The following is a 23,745-nucleotide window of genomic DNA, read 5'->3' as shown; positions in this document are numbered from 1 at the left end:
TCTATGCATTGTCACTAATTTTCTCTCTCCTGCTCTCATCAGGTAATGAGTGCTCGCTGATTCACCCATGCTCACCTCCTTATCTGCTTCTCTGTTTTTCCTCTCCAACCTGGCCTCCTTCTCTCTCAAAATTGGTTTCACTAAGAGGGAGAAGATAAAAGTTCAGTGCTGTGATCCAGGCTGATCTAGGCTTTTTCTCCCTTTTCTTTTATGCACCTTTGCTAAATTTATCTCTAATTGTCCAAGTCTCCTACATATTTAGGCTTTCTTCCCCACTATCTTCTATTTTACCCTCTCCATCTTTTGCACCTCCCTGTCCCTAATATCCTTCAATCTGGTGTGTGTGTATGTGTGTGTGTACATGTGTGGGCTTGTGTCTCTTTGCCCATATGTATGCATGCGTGTGTGTCACAGTGCACTCAGGTCGTGGCAGGAGCGGGACTTCTGGCGGAGGATCTTGCTGCCCCGGTGGCGGCTCATTTCCCGGTAGCGCCCCCGATCCCGGTCCCTGTCCCGACCGTACGAGCGTGGCACCAGACCCGCCAGGAAGCGTTTGGCCCGGCTGGTCAGGCTCTCCCTGCGGCCTGCCCCGGGGTCCCCGTCGGTCCAGCCAGGGCCCACGCAGTCGCCCCTCGCAATCCGTACTGCGGCCTCCAACAGCTCATTGGTGCCGTGGTCCAGGGAGGCTGAGAGCTCCATATAGACGCAGTCGAACATCATGGCGCTGGATTGGGCCTCTGGTGAGAGAGAAGAAGATAGGTTTTAAGAAAATGTTTGTGCACATTTTACACTTTAATTGAGGCTTCACACACTGGCAGCTGCAACTGATGATTAGAGGCAGCAGTTTGAAATTTAAGACATCAGATCATGAAACCAGCAAACCACGACCCAGCTGCTGTGTGATGTGTATCACCACAAGATAATAATTCTGGATTGACATTTCCCACACTGCTGTTTGGGAGACTCTGTTAGGTGTTAATTTGTCACTTCTTCAGCACCAAATTGTGACAAATGGAGTCAATCTACAGTCTCTTACTTTGTGGGGAAGAGACACTCCTCTTGTTCAGTGCACTGTTGAAATCTTGTCTTGTGAAGTGTGAAATATTACAATGGATACTACTACAAAACAGGCCTGTACTCATAATAAAGAATGATTTACATTATATATATCACATATAACGCATGATTGCTGCCTTGAGTATCCTGCGTCCGTTTGGACCGTTTGGTTGTGTGTCTTCAGAAATGAATGCACCACCTCCACAATGAGAACAGTTGGCTAAAAGACAAGTAAATCTCCATCTTAAGATAAACTTGAAAGACTAAACAATCCCAACTCAAGGTCCACTTACTGGCATTGTTCCGGAGATTTCAACCAGATCATACCTTTTGTGATGGATGGATACACAGTTGTCGTGGTGATAGATGTGTTTACCTGTCACTGAGCAACCTCCATCCACAGATAAGGACATTATCATACAGTTGAAAGGAACAACAGAAACAGCTAGTAAGTGGACCTTTGGGATCCTCTAAATTTCTATGGTCTAGTGAATTGCTGAAATAATAACAGAGCCATCTCCACAACCAAACCCTATCTGCTATCCGAAGACAAGATGAGTGAAAGCTTTGTAAAAAGCTGATGAGTGGAGCTTGAGTTGGATTTTTCACAAATATGAAAAAATATGCAGATTTTTGGTGTGGATTGGTTTAAACAGATTTTCATCCAGATTTCATGGTTCCTGCTGTAAAAAAAAAAACCTGGTCACTAGTTTAAATAAAGGCCCTGCAGCAAAGCACACCACTCAGACAATATTCAATTAATAAAAAGTGTTTTTTATGCCAATCCTCATCTAATTTCTTATGTTACATTAAAATATCCTTTTTCCCAATTAAACTAACTAGCCTTTAATGCACTGTAATGTTTTTAAAATTTAGATTTGTGTATTACTTTGTGAATCTGTCAGTTATAAATGAATACAACAAGCCAGAGAGAGAGCTAGTGATGGCAGGATGGGGTTAATGGTGCCACTAGCTGAGGGGTTCAGCTTAAATCTCTTGGCTGCAGCACAAATGGGAAAACGCTGTCTATCTCAATGTGACTCTCCTGGATAAGGACAGGTGACTAAACGTGTTGTTGACAAGGCTCAGTATCTCAGCTAAAAGCGTCTGTTTGTTCCTGGTCAAACAAGCCTGGGTGATAAGGAAAGCTGACAGATACAGATCATTCTGCAACAAATGGGCTTCATTGTCAGCTCAAATAGTATTTTTTTCCAGCAACACTTCATTTGATTGCCAATGCACTGTTCAGAGGCTTTTAAGGTTTATTGTTGGTATTCATAATAACTGCATTATTTCAAAATGACAGCAAAGTGTTAAGAGGTCACTGCCTTTGTCTATCTAGAAAAATAATTTTAAGCACACAATAATACATCTAAGTAAAACTCAAATCATCTACCTGTCAGAGGATAAAAACAAAGAACAAAAGTAAGGCAAATTAAATAAGATAAGTTCTTAAAAACTTCAATAAAGAATCATTTCAGGAAAAACAAGTGGCTACTGCCCAAAATGTGCATTTCAGTAAAACTAGACTAAATGTCTTTTTCCATTAACTGTCACCATTAATTTTATTATTTTCTGCTGGAAGCTTAGAAATGGCAAATGGAGAATTATATGTTCCTCTGAGACAAACATTAACATTAAATAATTACCTAACCTGTCAGATGTTGCATTGACATTTTGTATTTACTGTGTTTTATGCATAAGCAGTGCAATGGATGATTATGTTTATTTTACATGCAGGTAATATGTTGGTGTAAAACGTGTCTAATTAGTGAGGTTGCCCTTTGTACTTTATTATAAAGAAATGTCAAGCTGTAAATTCATGTGATTGAACTTGACTAAAGCTTGCAAGTGGACCTTGAGTTGGAATTTTTGGGGTATACTTTGACATAATCTAAATTCAAGGTCCTCTTACTGGCTTTTCCAGACCTTTCAACCGCATGTTCTTCATCAGTTTGCTCAGTTGTCATGGAGATTGATCTGTTGACATAAAAATCCATCTTCTAATGAAGATCATGTGACACAGTTGAAAGCCACAGAGACAAATAAGCCATTCATAAGCTGCACCTGTATATCATTAATAAATACACATGCTTCATTAAATCTAGTTAAAACCTTGTCAATATTCTGAACTACGGTCACTGCAATGTGACCTGTTCATTTGTTTGTTAGACTGTCACACAGGTATTACAAAAACCAGAACTGGATTTGATGAGGCTGTAATAATCCAGCCGCACAGCAGCTGTTGACCCACAGCTGTGTCACCTAATAGTGGGTGAGGTAAGAGTGGGAGGAGAAAAAAAAAACAAATCCCAAACCAGATCAACAGGGCTTATCCTAATACCTACAACAGCTGATTGAATTGAACTGAGTCTTTATGACCTGTTAAAGGAGTGTTTGGGAAATGAAATTTGAGAGGAGAGGAGAGCATAGAGAAGACAAGGAGAGGTGTCAAGGAGACGAGGACAGGGCATGAGGAAATGAGAGGAGAGGAAACAAAGAGAGGACACAAGGGAAGATGAGGGCAGAGGAAACAATGAAAGGAGATGAGGAGCTGAAAGAAGAAAACGAGAGAGGTAAAAACATGAAAAAGAAGAAACAATGAGGAGAAGAGAGAAGGAAACAAGAGTGAGGGCACAAGGACAGGAGAGGGAGTGAGGAGGTGAGAAGAAATGAGAAGAGGAGACGAGATGAGAGGAAAGGAAACATTGATGAAGAAGAGACAGAGTGAGAGAGGCATGAAGACGAATGGGAAGAAACATGTGAGTCACAAAGACAGAAGAAGGAGATGCTGAGAGGGGACGACAGGCAAGATGGCAGATAAAATGAACAAACGGGGGAGAGGAAGGAGACAGAAAGAGACAGACGGACGGAGGGAGGCAGGAGACAGACAGAGAGAATGTCGAGTAAGCAAACAGAGCCAGATATGAATCAAAGCCCTGAGGAGCAGGGCCACACCACAGCCAAATTGAGCAAATGATAAATATGTTCCCAGTGTGACAGTGAGTGTATCACTGTGTGTTAAAGATGGGGAGAGCGGTGTAGCAAGGGGGAGGGGGGAGGTGAGAGATAGCAGAATAAAAGTGTCACTGTATATGCCATAAATAGACTTTATGTCTTCAGCACTCTCGGGCCCCAGGTTCTTTAAGGAGGATGTTAGCTAGCAGGCCAATCGGCGTCCTGTCAGGCTCACATATCAGCCAGAATACATGCGGTCTGTCCAGAGAGAACATAAGAACATCCTTGTCAGGCGCCCCGGGAACAGAGACGGGGCATTTCCATATCGCTGACCACATTGCTGCTCCTGGGTTGTTCCTTTTTTTTTTTCATGAAGAGAGAATATGCTGAGTATAGGCATCTCTCATTATTCATACCTCGCCTCCCTCCCTCCCCCTTCCACTTGTGTTATTAAGTATACACCAAAGCCGTGGCCGAACTTGAGTCGACAGCGATGTGCAAGCATCGATGTGCACAAATTTTACACTTGCTGCCTCTGTTTAACTTGCAAAGTAAAGCAAAGCAAACACGATTTGACCTCAAACTGTGGTTTCCACACTTCCACACAAGAAACACACACACACTCTACTCTTATGTCCTTATGAGAACATTCCACTCGCTGTATTCTTTCTCTCAGCTTCACTTGTCCTAAACAACTAGATTGAAACTTTAAAAATTGAATATTCATAGGAATGTTTTTATTAGTGTATAATTACCTGAAAGTAAGAATTGTAACCGTTAGAATGAGTCTTTTTTAATCTACAAAGGACGCAGGTGGCTTTTCATGTTGAACTGCCATGTTTCTACAGTAGCCCAGAAGGGACAAACCAAACACTTGCTTCAAAGAGGGTGTTTCGCATTTTTCATGCATGTCATGGCAATCATAGTTTCTCCTTCGTGTTTGAAAGGGGAGGGTAAAGCGAGAGAGTTGCAATCTGCAACTACATTGCTATGCCACTAATGCCTACACACTGGATCTTTAAATCATAGAAATAATCTCTAATCATAATCTTAAATCTTCTTAAATCTGAACCCTGACTCCTTGGAGGATTAGACAAAGGGGTTAGCACAATAAAGACTATGCAATGTCTGACAGCATACAGTATATATTTTTTTAAATGCAGCCGCTGATTATTTCTCTAAATTCAAAATTATTTAAAATCTTAAATCAAAAATAAACAAGAATACATTCCCACACTCATTACCCATGTTCAGGCCTGTAGTTAACACATTAGACTATTTGAGAGTGATTGCTGATATGCGCTGATTTATCAAATTTGATTGTTAACTATTCAACAGTTTTGTTAGCATTAGCAGCCCCAACTCACAGTAATTTACACAAACAGCATTAAAGCTGCACTCAGTAATCCCATCTCAGGTGAGCAAACTACTCTACACCTAGCACACATGGAGCATTAGCATCCCATTTGAATCATGTTTCTGGCCCTTCCTTTTAGCTCTGCTTCAGCCTGCACCAGCTCCTGAGGACTATATCGGGGACAGTCTGTCCATCTGCAGTCAGACAATCAGGAGTTTCAAGTAACTCGTACAAAAAGAGCTAAAAGTAAAAGCATGATAGACTAGTAATATTTTAACATCACAGTCATTTCACTCTGTGGTAACATCAGAAATGCTTTAACATTAAAAGCTGAGTCAAGTGAAGACTCAAATCACATTGCTATCTGGGCAGATTCTTGTAAAGAGTCATAATTTAGACTTCTATTGTATCTGAAAGCTGAATTCACGTCTGGTCACTGACAATTTCTACAGATTGCAGATGAGACAATTTACCTTTAAAGCCACTCAGGACCAGCAGCAGTGGTTTAGGGAGGTAATTTAGTAATTTCTGAATAGCTACTAAAGGACAGAATTGGACAAAATAGGCAGGTCAGGATTGTCTTTTGTGAGAGAGCTACAGAATAACATACAGGCAGGGGAAGCTATGGAGACAGAGATTCCAAGAAGAGGTAAACATCACCTCACAGATGTATGGAAAAACCAATGCATTGATGTAGCACTAGCTATACAGCCTTCCTTTGCAAAAAATACCCTCAGTGTGAGGGTCTGAAAACTCAAAGTGGTTCTTTCAAGGACAACAAAACAAGCTCTACTCTCCCCCAACACACACAATGCGTTTTACACATCTCTTCAGAACTGAGACTCCCATTCATACACACACACACACACACACAATTCTCATACATTTGCCCTTCCTTCTGTCACTCCTCTTCTCCTCGTCCCTCTTATCACAGCACTCGCTTTGAAACAGCCTGGCTGACACGAGGCAGCAAGAAGATGGAGAGAGATGAGGCTGTGCGTCTGCTTGTTTGTGCCGTCGCTGTGTCTGTGTACATGCAAGGCAGTTGTGCACGTATGGCGAGTACAAACATGCATAAAGATAGTAAGAGCAGCGGCGTCCTGTAAGGGGGAGATAAACCAAACAGAGATGTGCCATCTGGGAAAAAACAAAACAAAACAAAACCAAAAGCAGAGGAGCCAAGGGGCACAGAAAGATGGAGCCCCTCCAGAGGACTAGATAGGGAAGGATAAAGTAATGATTGCAACAGCAGCAAAATATGTGATATATGTGAATATGTGACCATGAAGTTTTGAATTGATACAATATAAACTGTGAATGTGAGTTTAAATCAAGGTGAAACTGTGCTGTCAGTCATTCCTCCCTTTCAACTACAGACACTGCACCCACTTTCTATTTGAAACATTAATGACGTTCAGACAATGGGACGGCCCACCAGTGATACATAAAAAATTCACTCACAAAAGTCTAGCAAAATTACAATCTGCCTGTGGTGTGATCTGTGTTCAGTGGATTTTCAAGCATCACTAAGTGGATTCAGTACTGCACTGTATGTTTCCTCTTCAGTGAATTTGTTTTGCCAAGACCTTGCGTCAGTGTGGCATGCCAAATCCTAAAATCTTTGTAAAGCGTACAGACCAAAGTTCACCAGAGTAAAGTGAGCTCTTAGATTAACTTGATTTATTCATTTTGTATTATGAATTGTTGCAGCACTTACACATAGCGGTAAAAATATCCATTACTTTGGACTACACTGACTCACAATGGAGGAAATTTGACTTTCCAACCAAAAAAATGCACCTCTCACACAAAAACAAATCTCACATGCATGTATCTAAATCCAAATTTAAAACACAAAATTATCACCCGCATTAAGTATTCATCCCCATCAATATTTAATAGGGGCAACATTGGCAGCAGTTACAGCCTTGAGTCCACTGAATGTGGACCATCTTGCATCCTCTTTGTATGACACTTAGAATTGTGAGATAATCAATCATTAATGGTGGATTTGTTTAGAATGTTCTTTTGTCTTCACAATGTAATTTTTCCCTGAAAAATACAGTTGTATTTAACCTGAAATTCTATGGCACACCTGGATTACACACATCATTTAAAGGTCCAGTGTGTAAGGTTTTGGCAGAAATGGAATATAATATATATAGGTATGTTTTCATTAGTGTATAATCACCTGAAAATAAGAATTTTGTTTTTGTTACCTTAGAATGAGATGTTTTTATCTACAGAGGCACAATTCTAATTTTCAGGTGATTATACACAATGAAAACATACCTATGGATATTGCATTTCTGCCAATACATCCTACAAAATGTTACACACTAATAGAACTTAATTGGTCAAGTCAAGGTTCACACTTTGACTTCCATGTGTTTTAGTCATAAACATCTGCACAAACTAGACTAATCTATTACTTTGTTTTTTATATTTATTTTTACCCAAACTGTAGATTTGTTTTCTTTCTGTGCATCATTGTCAAAAAGTCAAATTACACCCAGTGTAATTCAAAGTGGTAAAACAATAAAACATAAAAAGGCCATGGGGGTAAATGGCTTTTATAGTGTATATTTCCACACCTTTACAACAATAAAAGATGATAGAATTTGCTTCTCATAAGGAGTTTACCATGAGAGCATTTCTCCCTGGATACTGTAAAGAGTGAAGAAATTGATTTTGCAGATCAAAGATAGATCCCCCATGAGTCTTTCTAATGGAGACGTCATCGGCTTAGAGGAAGATTTATGGTAAAATACCAGGGAAGAGAGACAGATTAGCTAAGACAGAAAGACAGAAAAAATAGTAAATAGATGGTATAGATGAGTAATTGCACAAAGCACACTGGCATTGTTCTCATTGGTCTGTGTGCATCTCTTAACTACACATTTGCATTTTGGGCATTTAGGCACTCTTATCTATTATAACAACCAGAAAAAAGCCTCAATATCTACCAGATCATTGTGATTACAAGACATTTTCTATTTGTGATTTTGCAATTGGAAAGCTGCTTGGAAAGTCAAATATGCAAACAAGAGAATGCATTTCCAATCTTTCTGGTGTGTTTCTTCTTAGGCATCATTCACCCAGCAGCCTGGTGTTTGTTCGCTGCTGCCTGTGTCTGGGCAGATGCAAACTAATGCGTCTGGTAAGCTCTGTGCCTCTCGGTTACTTTTGCTATGCCTGTCACACATTGCATTGCACGTAGGTTACAATATGCAGTTTTATCACTACGAATTCTTATACATTTTTGTAACAATGGGTCCTTGATATCAGAGAGAGGTAGACAAAAGTCTTGAAAAAAAAGACTTCTATTTGAAATGACATTGGCAGCGTTTGTTAGCTGCAGCTAATCAAGCTAACAACTTACTTGGTTAAAGGCTCAATCTTCAGTTGACTTTTTAATATTTCCAGTTAAAGCAGTCTTAAATAGAGAGCCTCAGTTAAACCTGAATGTTTTAGAAATACGAAAATTCAAATGCATTCAAAATGCCTTGACATTTGTAACAACAAAAAAATCCAGCCTTGAAACATTTTTTAACAGCATGGAGTGTGGCTCACATATGTCTATATAAGGACAGTAACTCTTTTGAAAGAGGGAAAAATGACTTTAGAAGAGAGCAATAGTGAGTTTTATGAATATGGATGAAGATACAATGACGTGAGTATAGCACTTGTAAATTTTAAGGGAGCTATAGTTGCGCTCTCTGTGCTCACAAAGCAATCATTGTTTAACTTTGTTAAATCACAAGGTTTCTGTTTTTAATAGCAAGCGCTGTGGTGGATGTCAATTTGTCTTAGAATATGGAAAGTACACATGTACACTGCTTCAGCACACAGAGAAACCCACAGCTTGACAGACCTGGCATCAGTGTTGTCTCCCGCGAGAGATAACGACGCTCACGCACTGCTGAGTTAAAACTCAATTAAAACTGGAAAAAAGAGCTAGCTCTTCTTTAGTGTGGACTTGCACAACACTGCCTGGCAGTGCTTTGTTATTGTTGCTAAGCTATGACTGGACGATCGCTGTTCAGCTAATGGCCAATTGACCCTGGCCCTCCCTCTACCTACCATCTGAGCTGATCTCACGGGAGCGGACAAGGTCGCTCTTGTTGCCCACTAGGATGATTGGTGTCTGTGGCTGGGACTCCCTGAGGAGGAGGCGGAGCTGGGCGGTGCGGTGGAAACTTCGCCTGTCAGTCACTGAGAATACGAGGATGCACACATCACACTGCAGAGTGGACAGGTCCTGGGGATACAAACACACACATTAATAAAACACACACCTCAGTGGAGCGTATTAGTACTGAATACATCATGGACAGATCCAGTGACGGCTGAATAGGTGTGGAATGTCAAGTAACATTTACACAAGATCGTTTACATGCCATCGACAAATTGCCTATTCTTTCTCAGATTCCATCTCAAGTCCTTCTTTGTTGTATGTTTGTTGTGCTGGAGTTTAACCACTGAAAGGACATCAGTGCCAATGCCAGGCAGGCGTTCACTCAAGTTTTATCACTGTCCCATGAGAGCACGCAGAGGAGGCTTTTGCTCAACTTGACTGTACGCATGTCACGCTTCACTTTGAATCTCCTGACCCTTTTAGCAGTGACCACCAACATCCCGTCGGGGCTTCCTGTCACAGAGACTCAATTAGCCCGAGTGGCTCTAGCAGAAACAGCAGCTTCGAACTGCCTGGGACCATCTTTGTCCTCTCTCGCTTTCTCTCCCTGATTCTGTCAGCAACATTTGCATTGGACCGAAGGTGGTTCATGGGTGTAAAATAGGTCATGGCAAGGTTTCCTGGCTGTAACTTGAATGATATTTCAACTAATGTGATCATATCCAGGCAGAATTCAAGGCCAAATCCCACCCAGCTGATCATTTGATCATTTAATTTAATAACACTGTGTCAATTTCAGTCAAAGGTCTGCTAATTTGGTGAGTGATATTACATGCAGGGGCTTTGCCATATGGCTCAGGGTTTAATAAATTTAATTCCCTGTGGTTGTGAACTGCAGAGTAATATGCAATCCAATTTTGGATTTAAGTCTGAAGCCTGTGGTCATGTGGATTAGGTATGCACCATTTGTGTCCCACAGCATTGTAGCTTAGATGATGTACTGTTTTTGTTCGGAATATGGCCAAACAACATCAACAATGGGGTTCCTAGTATCCCCCTTAAAGTCGCTGCTCATGACGAGCCCACTGAGAATTATCACCCACTTTAAAGTTCCCCTCAGCTCCATGGAGCGTTTTAGCATCTATCAGCTCATTGTTTTGCTTTTATGGCCCAAAACGTTACAGTGTTAATGCTGATACGCTTCCTGCCCAGCACCGAACGGCAGACAGACAATGTAGCTGGTTAACTTGGTCAAGCATTTAGCTGCTTTAGGAGCCAGATGAATGAGTTTCACCATTTTAAAACGGCAGCAGGTAACATTTATAAGAAATTAGGGGCATATTATCACAGTTACAACTGCAACTAATGAGTTGATTTTTTTTACAGGTTATCTGTCTTATGTACTGTTGCCATATTCAACAAATATGCTTTAATGAATATTGGACATTTGCCAGGTGTAAAGAAATATGACTACAAATAAACACTGACATAGTCTACTGGATGTGTAAATAGGCAACTTTCAGTTGTAAGAACTATGTGATAATATGCCGGTGTTGTGTTTACAGTGTATTCCACTTCAAAGTTAGACACAGAAATATTTTTCCACTCTGGTTGACAGCGCCACATTTTTATCTGTTCGATCAGGAGTTTCACTGATTCTACAGAAATAGGATTTGTGTCTTTATGTCTGGAACACTGAATCTAATGGAACGTTTTAGGAGTTTTGTGATTTTCTACACATCTTCTTTTACCTTATACACAATTTTCACATCTTCACTTATCTATAAGTCTCAAAATTTGTTGGATTTCACAATGCTACCTCAGGCCTGTGGGGTTGACATTTTATCTTAAGTTGGACAAGCACAATCAATACAAACTATTTTCTACCAAAGAAAGAAACCTGAGACCAGACTCCACAGCGTTATGCCAGTTAAAGTCCCATTCTCTGTCGATTAAATAGGGACCCAGTATAGAATTAGACCTACAGGAATAATTGTTTTATATCCAGAGGTATTTCTTGCAATGAGACAAACTGTTTAAATAAAAAAATTAAGTTTACATTACAGTATTGAGGCTTTTTCCTCGACTTAACTGTAAACATTCTCAGAGGGAATTGGTAAAATGCTATTTGAGGGTTGGTTTAAGCTTTAATCTATAACATTCATTGTGTTATTTTGAAACTCTGCAAAATTTTGACCCATAGGACAGCAAACCCAATCAAATTGTTTTTCAAGTGGAAATAGAAGTCTGAAGCCATGAGAACTGGTGTCTAAATCAATATGAAAACATGTTATTCCCACCAGATAACCCAATCTGCCTGCTCGCTTTCGACTGCGTGTTGTCTGTGTTTATGTGTGAGTATGCGGGTGCCCTTGCCCTACATCCACAGCCCCTGGAGGTAAATTCCTGCCCTCCAGAGAGTTTCAGACGCCTGAAAAATTCACACCGTCTAAAGCGGCCAAGTAGTATCGAATCAGACCCTGGAGCAGGAAATTCACGGGGAGCCCCTTGGCACTCTGTCTGTTTGACTGCGCACAGGAAAAGAAAGGGAGCGGAAAAAGAAGGAGGGGAAGGAGGCATTGGCGTGGAAGGCGGCTCCACCACCTGTCACTGTCTGATTCAGGGATGAAGAGGAAGAATGGAAACAACAAGAGACAGAGAGAGAGAGAGACTAATCTTTGTAAGCAAAAGAGTACAAACCCAGAGTGGACTTCGATTAGGAGTGTGATGGAACGCTTGAGGAGTAAAACTGTGACCAAGTAAATATGCCTCTCTATCAAAAACAGACGCAGAGAAACTCAGGTGCCAACTCTCTCCCGCTTGCTCTCGCTTTCTTTCTCTCGATCAAGCAGCTCTTCTCCGTCCACAGAGAGCAGGCCATCTGTCAATACCTACTCCCCCCATACACACACACACACACACACATTCACAGTGACTGACACACAAACACAAAAGCCAAGCCCACACGCAGTAATATTCAAAGCACATATTCAAACGCAAATACACACAAAGCAACGAGCAGTTATTTTCCAAGAAATTTGGAGGCTTTGTGAGGTTTCACTTGATGGACATATTCCTGTACACTCATCACCTTGCTACACTACCTGGCCAAAAGTATATGGACACATATTCAGCCTACATACTTGTATAAGAAAGTGTGCTTTTGGTCTGGGGCTGCTTTTCATTGTTTGGTCTAGGCCCCTCAGACCCAATTAAGGGAACTCAATCTTAAAGGCCTTGAAAACCTATTTTCTCAATCATCCTCTTACTATAAGCTATGGGATATCTTACATAAATACATTCTTTTTACCCAAAGTTCAGTTTTGGTTTTATTTTACATGAGAGATTTCTGCTAGAAAAAGGGCACGTCACGTTCTTCCATGAACGCATCAGGATTTAGCAATATTCGAATCAGTGTGATGGAGGATGATGACAGTTGTTGCCTTGTTTGCCTCGCAGTTCTGTTGACTAAATCGGATCAGACCACACCTACACCTAAGTGTTAATAATTACGCTAATAATAAATAATACCTAACAATGTTTTTTTCCCCCACAATTTTAATTTGTTGCACACATTTAGCAGTCTATGTTTGGTATGGCATTTTAAGGGAAAATATTTAAAGGTCCAGTGTGTAACATTTAGGAGTCTCTACTGGAAGAAATGGAACATAATATCCATAAGTATGTCTTTATTACTGTATAATCACCTGAATATAGGAATCGTGTTTTTGTTACCTTAGAATAAGACCTTTTTATCTACAGACACCGGGGTTCGCCTTTCCTGGTCGCCATGTTTCTACAGTAGCCCAGAAGGAACAACATTTCAAGGCCACCGTAGTTTCTTCTTCGTGCTTGGAGGAGGTGAAGCAAGGGAGTTGTGATCTTCAGTTACACCGCTACATGCCACTAAATCCTACACACTGGACCATTAAGATTTGATAGATTTGGCTATAGTCATGATTATGAAATAATATGTTGAACAACCATAGCTGTAATGTTCAAGTGTCCACATACTTTTGCCCATCTAGTGTTGTAATACTTCAGCAAATATTAAGATTTCCATTTTCCAAATACTGAGGTCCTCATACTTAGATATACATAACATTAAGTTCACAACTGTAATAATGACATCTGATTTGTATTCAAAGCTGCACTTACAATGCTGGCTTTATTGAAATTATGAATAAATAATGACCTTATTTTTGGTGGGAGACTGCTGCTTTGGGCTACATCCTGGAATGTCTTTTCCAAGTGCCTCATGTTGTTTCCCATCATTTATGACTGTGTATTAGAATCTATCTCACTGATAGCTTTAGTTTCATGAAACTTACCACTAGTGAGGAATTTTTCTAAGGCCACAAAAATAACATAAACACACAATGTAAATATACTATGCGTGTATACTGGTCGAGCTCTTCTTGCCGCTCTGCAGCAGCTCCTCACTCTGTTTAAACACAGTCCATTGGGGCAATCATTCAGGCCTTCAGATAGCATGATTAATGTTATTTTCAAAAATAGAAGGCTCACAGTAGAGTCAGACCGGCCTGTCTGTTCTACTAATAAACAGACCAAACCAAGCTTTGTAAGAATTAATTTTTCTACAACTTCCTCTTTCTGGCGCAGATGTAGATAAGGAAAACACATCCAATAAAACCTGACAGGAAGCATGGTTTCCAACCCCGTTTTTTATCAGTGCAACACACAGACATGGCTTTTCTTTTTGAGTTATCATGGTTTGAGCGGGTCTGACGTCCTGCGAGAAGCTGCAGTTGGGTTGTGGTTGAAAAACAGCCTCGAACACTAAAGTGGAATGGATTTCATATGCTTCACAAGCTTTTTGCATGCACAGAAACAGTACACATTATACACACATACCTTACCATGCATTTAAAAAACACACTCACACACCAACTTGCTAGAGCCAGGCACTACATCAGTAACCATTAGCAGTAAGGGCAATGAATCACTTATCAGACATTATTTGCATAACATGCTGTGGCTCGGCAAGCACTCAAACTATTATTGCTTCCAGTTGTGAAAAAAGGGAGAAAACACAGCATTTGGCCATATTTTGTAAGAGTGTATGGGCACGTGTGTGTGTTCCTCATTATACAACATGCACCCCACAGAACCTGAACTACAGCAACCTATTGGCTCCCAAGTCCATTTGGTTTGCACAACTAGATACATGAGCAAAGCAGATTACGGCCTTTACATGGAAACCAAAGGTCAAACACATCCCCACCTGCTTGCACAAACATCCACATGCACAAATAAATACATAGACGCTCATGCTACCATTTTGCTTTTTTAAAAGCAAACACGTGAGCCTTGCACACATCCGATTCTTGGCTTGTGTTCTATCTGTCTGACTGCCTGTCAGTGCAAAATGAAATGGCAGGCGGATCAATAAAGATGCAGGGGTGATGGATTAAGTGAATGAAAGAAAGACAGGAAAGAGGAAGGAAGAGGAGGGAGGAGCAGAAGCAAGTTGAAGAGACAGAGGAGCACCTTGCTCTGGTAGCTAAGTCAAAATCTGATAATAGGATGACAAAGCTTAGTGCACATGGAACGCTGAGTTGGTGGGTTTGCTCTTTTTCTCTCACTTACTTTCGGCTGCACAGAGACAACGCTTCCCCAAGGAAATATATTACAGAGGCCATCTGGCTTGGTTAGACCACACACACACATGCACACACACACACGTAAGCACTGCATAAGCCGAGCACCAATGACCACAAGTGACCACGAATGACCACATTACCAACGAATGCAGCTGATATCACAGCACAGACAAACTGCAGTGCACCAGACTATTGTAGCCTATGCCATGACCATCCAACCACCTGTCACACGTGCGCACACACAAACACACACCCACATACACACACACACAGGAAGGGGGTGTAGTGAGTTTCTCTCCATGACCCAGATTCAAGCTTTAATATGACGGCATGGGGAGCCTCCATCCTGCCGAACTGTCCATTAGCAAATCCCCGAATCCCTACCGGTTTCAGGGATGCTGTTCTGTGGTTGACCTCTGCCCTCTTTATGGAGGGAGGATAAATGAGGATTTCCCTCCAGGAGAATAGTGTTGCATTGTTTATACAAACATATTGACATACAGATTTTTTGTTTATTATTTGATAACTTAGTAACATTTTGTGTAGGCTTGCTGTGTTTATGTTTAGCTTTAGGCATTACCTTATAATAAAAAATAAAAAGTTTTACCTACAAAGTCATTCTCTAACTTGGTTTAAATATGGCTCCAACAGCTATTTGGTGAAATGCACACAGGAGGACCAATCAGGCTCTTTATTGCCTGCCGCTCTGTGACTGATGTCACTGATGTCAAATGAGCTGAATAATTCATGATATAGAGCTCAATCAGAAGTTTTAAAACCCGAAAATGTATGATGATATATTCAAGCCGTTGAGAGTGAAGTGACACTGTTACAGAGGAGAATAAAGTTGAGAGAGTTTTGTGTGTTTTAGTGATGTGATGCTAACTCTACTGTGCTCCGAACTGTTTGTGTTGATAGATTAGTGATGATGATAGATTCATTTAGAGCTCAAAAACTAAGTGATTTTTATTGTTTTGATTATTATTGATAAAACTTGATAAACTAGCTGTATTGTCAGTTCAACTCTATCAGTGAAAATCTTTGATGTGACCAAAAGACATATACGTAGATTAAGTCAAATTATTTCAAGAAAAGCAAAGTTTTCTGTATCAGAAGATGCTATCGGCAATCCATCTGATCTAGAAAACACCATTTAAAATTGTAATATGATTTTATAAGATATATTTATGCGTGAAATATAATGCGGGAGTTGAGATTTCAACTTAAGCTTTTCTATTTCTTGGTTTTGGTTCACACAGAGTATTCCACACAAACAACCTCAGTAGTGAGTCCCAGCGGAGACTAAAGCAAACACACTGTTATGGTAATAGCTTATATGGATCAGGGCAAGAAACGAGAAACTGTAAATAGTCCAGAACAACTCTCATAAGGCTGCAGAATAGCAAAACAGGAAAGAGAAAAATGTCCAGGGAAGGAACTCCCTGGACACAACGGCAAAATCTGTCCCTGTTCCAAGAACTGCATGGTGGAACGATGTTTTTCTTCCCTCCTAATTGTGCAAAAGAATGTGGTCAAGCAGCAATTATCTTCTTCCAAATTACATCCTGGACTTTTTCTCTAATTTGCTTTAACATAATAAACGATCCAGTCCTCCGGGCCAGCAGCAAATTCTCTTCGCTGCATGCTGATAAATACACACATACACATCAGTGGCCTATTTTTCCAAGCCTCAGGCTGCACCTTTTGGTTGTCTTTAATAAATATTTTAATTTCAAACTATCAAATAATAATGGAAATTCGGAACTTGGAATAAATCAGACACATGCACGGACACACAGACACTGAGAAAAGGATGAGAGAGCCCTCTGGTCCTCAGTGACCTCAATCTCCAACTTGGTTCCCTACATGCAGAACCCAGTTTGATGTTTAAGAGATTCATTACACAACCAATGTCAGTCTAAAGGCGAAGGACAGAATGGGCTGGCTAGGTCAGGGCCAAGTGTGCCAGTGTTTCTATTTTGGGCACATGGATGACTTATTTAAACCATCCAACCCCGTGACTTCAACAACACTTGCAACGTCCCAGCGTCTGGCTGAGCAGACTCCCAGCCTTCTGTGCATGTGCATGCTGGTGTGTTTTACACATGACGCTGCAGCTTGGGCACGTACACAGGAGCGTCTGTCAGCACAGACAACATATATTTCTGTGTTTCTGCACTTACAGTAAGCTCTACCTGAGGTTTGTTGTGCACCACTCCCTGCACTGCAGTTGGGAAAATTACAGCTACAAGACCTTCATGTGTCAATCAGCTGTGAGTCAGGCCAAGAAAGCACTTGAAGGAGCAATCACTGAATGTGAATGCAACAGTTTTTCATTTTTTTTGGCAGTTTGTATTGCAAGGGAATGATGAGGTGCTGATCGGGCTGGCCAGAGAGCGGATGAAGCCCCACAGCCAACAGCGTCGGATGCTGACTGTTCTAGCATGATCTTATGCGTGAGTGAGTGATTAAGTCAGCCCTGCAAGTGCGTACGTGAGAGTGTAGTGTGTGTCTTTGCATGTTGCTATGGTAACTTGGGTGTAGGTTGGGGTGCCCCGTGGAGAATGCTTGCAGTTCGCTACAAGGCCAGAAACCCTGCCCCTAGGGACTGGCGGTTAATGCCGGTTTAAGGCCACAAACATGTATCCGGTAGCTGGACAACATCTGTCTCCACACCTATAAATGTATGAATGTGTCTTTTATATAAGGACGTTACCACAAAAAAAGCACAAAAACATGAGCATGAATTGGCGGATGATTTGGGATGCTGTCCAGTCCTCTCTGCCTCCCCCCACTGCTGACAGCCCTGGAGTTATTCCAAGCTTCCCGCTGGCCTGCGTCTGTTGCTTCAGCCTTAATGCCCTGCCTTGTATTAACACGCACAGAATAACAAATGTAATTAACTCTCAGTGAGATTTAACCATGGCAGAAAAGGGCCAGTAGAGAGAGGCGAGCAAGCGCCAAAAAAAAGCAACAAAGACAGTGAATGGACTGGGAGATTTGGAGATGATGACAGCTGCAGGAAGGAACGGCAATAAGATTGGGGGTGAGAGCTTACAGGGAAAGTGAGGATGTGTAGAAACGAGTGAGTTTCCAGTGGAGTTCCCCAGAGCTAAATGTAGCCGTGTGTGAATAATTTAACCTTAAGGGGGGAGCCCTGAAGGCCGACTGGACATCAGAAATGAGATGCATCAGAGATGAACCACCCTCCACACTTAATTAGAGTACTCTCCCATTTGATCACATTATTAATAGCCGTTAATGACAGCATGCTTTTTGATTTTGCATAATGTCCTCAGTGTCATAAGGAGCTTTTTGACAAGCTGTTATTGTACTCTGCCGCTGCCTGCTGTAGCTCATGTCGTTCCTGCTCAAAAATCATCGCCACAGGGTCCTATCAACTCATTCACACTGTTCAGCTCAGAAGGTTGGTGATGCATAGCCGCAGCAATTTTAGCTCTTGCCAAAATGTTCTTGTTAACTGTATATTTGAATTGAAACAAGCAAGGTTAACAGTCAGAGTGATTTCCACTTTTCCGAATGAGAGAACTTCAAAAAGCTGAAGTACAGTGAGCCCAGCTGCTCCTGCAGGATTCCCTGTACCGTCTAGCACACAGGCACACATAAAAAGCACACATAAAAGCAAAAAGTATGAACACACTCTTTCCACTCGAATACACACAAATAATTTGCCCATCACAGAAATCCAACAAATAGCTTTTTCCATTTTTGAAGTGTAGGCAAAGAACGTCTAAACCAGAAGAAGCTGGCTTAGAGGGCAAGGGGTCACCAGAGTACAAATGGACACGGTGTCCTGGACCGTACAACATAACAGTGACTGAGGTGTGAAGCTGACAGTCCGTAACTCACCTGTTTCCAGTTATCGAAAAATATGACTTTGCTGTCCTCGTCGTCGACTGTCACTGTGCACTCGTAGCCCTCACCTGCAAGCAAATACTCATGTCACACACAATGAAAAACAGCACATGCTGATTGACACCACCATTAAATGCTAGGGGCACTGCTGTGTATCGCAATACAAAAATGTGACAGTATGCATTGTGGAGTCTAAATGAATTGCGGTATTAAAAAAAGTGAAATGTCAGTGGTATTAACTGCTGCCTGAATATGTTGACAAGTTAATCTAGGTTAAAAATGTTCTTGACCTACTCCAGAAATCTTAAATCAGTTTCGTGAAGACGTTTAAATTGGGTTGAGTTGCCAACTGACATGTTTGGAAAATGTTACTGCAGCCAATTTGAGACATTTGCTCTTTAGCTTTCATGAAGACATTCTTATCTAGAGATTTTATTCTCCAATTTAAAGGATAAGCCTAGGGATATTCTTGATTTTTCTTCTTTCAACAAATCCCATGAAAAGAAAACCAAAACCAACAATGTTTAGTCCATATTTCATATTTTAAACTTCTCTACTTTATGTGGGGCACTCAGCTTGAAGCCTGCTTCTGCTTAAGATATACATCTTAAAAAGGGACAGATACATATTGTTATTATTCAAAAGGACTCCTCACAACAGCTGGGCACTGTAGTTTTTAGCAAAAGACACTCAAATGGGAGTAAATTCTGTATTTGTTGGAGACTATTTCCAGCAGCGGATTAATACACATTTGCAAAATATTGAATTTTTACAGCAGATTCAGTAAAAAATGCAAGGACTGACTTAAAACAGTATCCATGCTCAAAGTAATGAAGGAAAGTGTTTCCCAGTGTAGCAATGTAGCTCAGCAACATGTTTTAAATAATTTTACGGCAAAAAAGAAGCTTTTAACACCAAAAAATATATATAAAATACCACCAGATGTATCCTTTTAGGAAAATGTTTCAAAAAGCTGCATTTACATGAAAGGTAAAAGGAGAAAAGTATATAGTTAGAAGTAAAACAGGTGAAAATGGCTGTCCATGAACACTGTATTGTGTATTGTACTAGACTGAGAGCTGACTATCAATACACCTCTAACAAATACACTACCTATAATTGCCTGGCAGCCTTTAAAATACACATTAACCCAAAACAGCTTGAAATAGGTTGGGGAAACCCACAATGATGAATGACATGTCTATCTTGAGGCATGAGCATGCCAAATCTCCTGGTGTTAATCTGCTGTCTTTTACTGGTAATTACTTGGTGAGGACACGTATTGATTGGTGAGGCGTTATCCCTCTCATGGAGCTAATATGGCGCTACAGCATCTGCTCAAAACTATCAAAAGAAGTGTTAATTAAATAGGTGTTGATTAGTGTTTTTTTTACACCTTGCAATTTTGATATGTAGCTCATAGAATAATTTAGCACACTGCTAAGACTCCGGATGAGGATGACAGCCATCATGGAAATGTGAACAGGCTCCTTGGATGAAATTGCTTTTTTTGTCCATTTATGATGCATGAATCAGAGTGTACTACACAGGCAGTAATGAATACTGTATGGCGTGAGTCAGGGGGAAGTCAGCTTTATGCATGACGGAGAGTAGTCGCCTCTTAGTGACACTGACTTATCGATTGGCTGGTTGGATGGTTGAGGACCGGAGCTGATTATCCTCGGTGTTGCAGTAAGCTGTATGACAGAAAGACCTACTGACTGACAGATGCCAAAGCAGAAAGAAAGAGAAAGAGAAATATACCCAAACTGGAAAATACTGTTAATCGCTTTCTTGCCGAGAGTTAGATAATAAAATTCCACTATATCTGTCATATCTGTCCGTTAAATATAAGACTACAGCCAACGGTTGGTTAGCTTAGCTTAGCATACAGTCTGGAAAAAGTGGGAAACAACTAGCATGGCCCTGTCCAAAGGTAACACGAAAAATCCAGCTACTAATCAATACCACTGTTATGTCTGTATGCTAAATATGTAGTAAAAGCCAGCATGTTAGCTTAGCTCATCATTAAGACTGGAAGCAGGGGGAATAAGCTAGCCTGGGTCTAAGATCAGTTGCCAAGAAGTCCAGAACATAACCTCCTTCTTTAAAACGTAATTTTTACATTTTGGTGTTTGTACTGTAGACAAACAAGATATAATGTGTGTTGGATATCTAGCAGTGTAGTTGCAGGGAATTGTGACCGTTTTAACTCCAGTGTCTGAATAAAGCTTATCTAAGGTTAAACCTTGAGACTGATTTTAAAAAAGCTTCTCCAGTCCTAACACACAGGTGCACATGCACACAAAAACACACTCCACCAATCCATATCCGAATCTTTACCACATGCTTGTGTCTCAGAGTCTATGGAGAGGGATCTGTCCGACTGCCCAGCCAGAGATAAGGCTAGCGACGACTTGCCCACGCCATTCTGTCCCAGGAGCACTATCCTCAGTGCCCCGCCATGGCTGTGGTAAGCTGACTGGGCGGCTGCTGATTGGCTGAAGGATTCATCCCGAGGCACCGCTGTGTCACTGATAGGCAATGTGGCAGGCTCCTCCAAGCCCGGGATCCAATCGCAGTCCTCGGACACGGCCTCTTCCCTCCGCAGCTGGTGTTTGACAGGCAGGGGTGTGCTCCCACGGCGGAGGGGGGCCGCCGTAGTGAGAAACATACTGTACTAGAATGAAATTGAGACAGATAACAAAAAGACGTGTAAGTCTAGAAAGGAGCCATTGACCAACACACATTTGGCATTGAGGTCTACAGTACTTTAAAATAGTCCAGGAGGTCCAAACAGCCAACATATCTACCTGCAACACTGTCTATTCTGGTAAATGTTATCACTGAGGAATGGGGGAGGGGTGTTTCCACTGTGTGTGTGCCTATGTGTGTAAAGAGGAGGGAGGTGATAACAGTGGAGGTGAGACAGATAAGTGGCAGTGTGTGAGAGTAAGATGCTGATGAAGATGCAGAATGTGTCAAAGGGAAGCCTCAGAGAGGAGGGAGACGGGGGGGATGACAGAAGATAAGAGGATGCTAAAAGACAACAGTTTGATAAAGACACATAGAGAGAGAGGACAGAGGAAAAGAGGCTGCAGCTGTGGGTAATAAAGGCATAAGTGTGGTCAGGTGGCTCTATACTGTACAGTGTGTGCATTGTGACTTCAGCATGAATTCACACAAAAATAGGTCACAAACATAAAGTCTTGATCTCCATCCCTAGTTGTTGAAAAAAAGGGAAAGCTGTCAACGGTTTCCTCCAGAACAATAGTTTGGCTGAGAAAAGTGTGTGCCTGCATTTGCATAATAGTGTGTGTGTTTGCAGCCGCAGCAGGTCAACCATAGACGGCCCTCATCAATATTAATACGGCAATTAATCTAGCTCCAGCCGCACCCCTGGGCATCTGTGGCCCAGTATCTGCCTGTGGCCAAGCTAAGTACAGTATTTTTGCTAAATTAAAGGGGATTGACACAACAACAAGAACATATTTGAATATAATGCAACCCAGTTCATCACTACCGTAGTGGAAAGTGTCACAGATAACAGTGAGGTGAATCGACACCTGTCCGTCACAGTGTTAACAAACACTAGAGATTATGAACTTTATTTCAGGGCAGCTTAAACTTGGATTGGATTGGGTTAGATTGTTAAATTGCACAGGTGTACCTTATAAAGTGGTAACTTTGTCTCCTATAGCATCAACATTACATGGTTTCCATCCTTTAAATACTGTATAATTAGCTTAGTATACCATTAATACCATTATTTAGTGTAAAATATATGCAGTAAAGTATGTATGTCTAGTATAGCTTAGAATAGTGTAGTTCAGTATAGAACAATATAGTAATAGTATAGCATAGTATAGTGTAGTAGAATATAGTGTAGTATAGTGTAGTATAGTGTCGTATAGTAGTGGTTGGCAATATACCAGATGAATCTGTAATCCAGTTATAATGTCCCGTATAATGTATTTTTCATCCACTGCCATACTGGTACACAGCTGCAACAACTCATTTGTTTCTTACTTGTGCAATAGATATTTTTGAATACTTAAATACTTGAGTATATTATGTCAGTTCAAGTATCTTTCTATCTTTTTTATATTATTTTATTTTATTTAGAAAACCCTATAGTAATCAAAGCCTTCAGCACACATGATGGCATTAAAATGTATTTATATTCTTTGTACTCCTCTCGACAGTAGAAAAAACCTCTATGAACCTATATAAATATATATATATGTCATGCAAAAGAAAAATATTGTAATATACCATGAAACTGCCAGAATTAATACAAAATACTGCTACTTATTTCTATCATCCCGTTGCCCAGCGCTATAGTATAGTATTAGTATGGTATAATACAGTATAATAAAGTACTGTGTAATATAATGTACTATCGTGTGGTAAACTACATTGTTGTTTGATTATATGTATCATAGTCACGGTCTAGTAAAGTAGTTCAGTATATAGTGTGATGTGTGATATACTGTACAGTACAATGTAATGTATTGTAATGCAGTATAGTGTAGTACTGTAGGTAACAGTGTTGTTTAAAATGATGCACTGCAGTATAGTACAGTTTAGTGTAATATAGTGTTGTATACCATAAAACTTCCAATAAAAGCAGGGTCCCTAATAGAAGCAGGTCTCAATTAAAAGCCTGGTGTGGCTACACGTTTTGAAAAATAAACACAGGTCTCCAATAGAGGTCGCCCGCTTGAGCGAGTTTT

The 23,745-nt window shown here is 40.7% G+C and overlaps 1 protein-coding gene across 1 annotated transcript in view; it reads right to left on the bottom strand.

The window, feature by feature from the left end:
* Window positions 1-23,745, bottom strand: part of rem2 (RAS (RAD and GEM)-like GTP binding 2) — a gene marked incomplete in the record, with an annotated part of 26,691 nt that overhangs the window by 893 nt on the left and 2,053 nt on the right. Inside the window, 4 exon segments of the mRNA XM_035671220.1 lie at window positions 1-737; window positions 9,455-9,632; window positions 19,004-19,077; window positions 21,353-21,689. Coding sequence (XP_035527113.1) covers window positions 409-737; window positions 9,455-9,632; window positions 19,004-19,077; window positions 21,353-21,689 — 918 coding nt within the window.

This window comes from Morone saxatilis, unplaced genomic scaffold (genome assembly GCF_004916995.1).
Source record: "Morone saxatilis isolate NCDOM2014 unplaced genomic scaffold, NCSU_SB_2.0 Contig23, whole genome shotgun sequence".
NCBI lineage: Eukaryota > Metazoa > Chordata > Actinopteri > Moronidae > Morone > Morone saxatilis.
The sequence above is the reverse complement of the archived record's forward strand: the minus strand, read 5'-3'. Positions and strand labels throughout refer to the sequence as shown.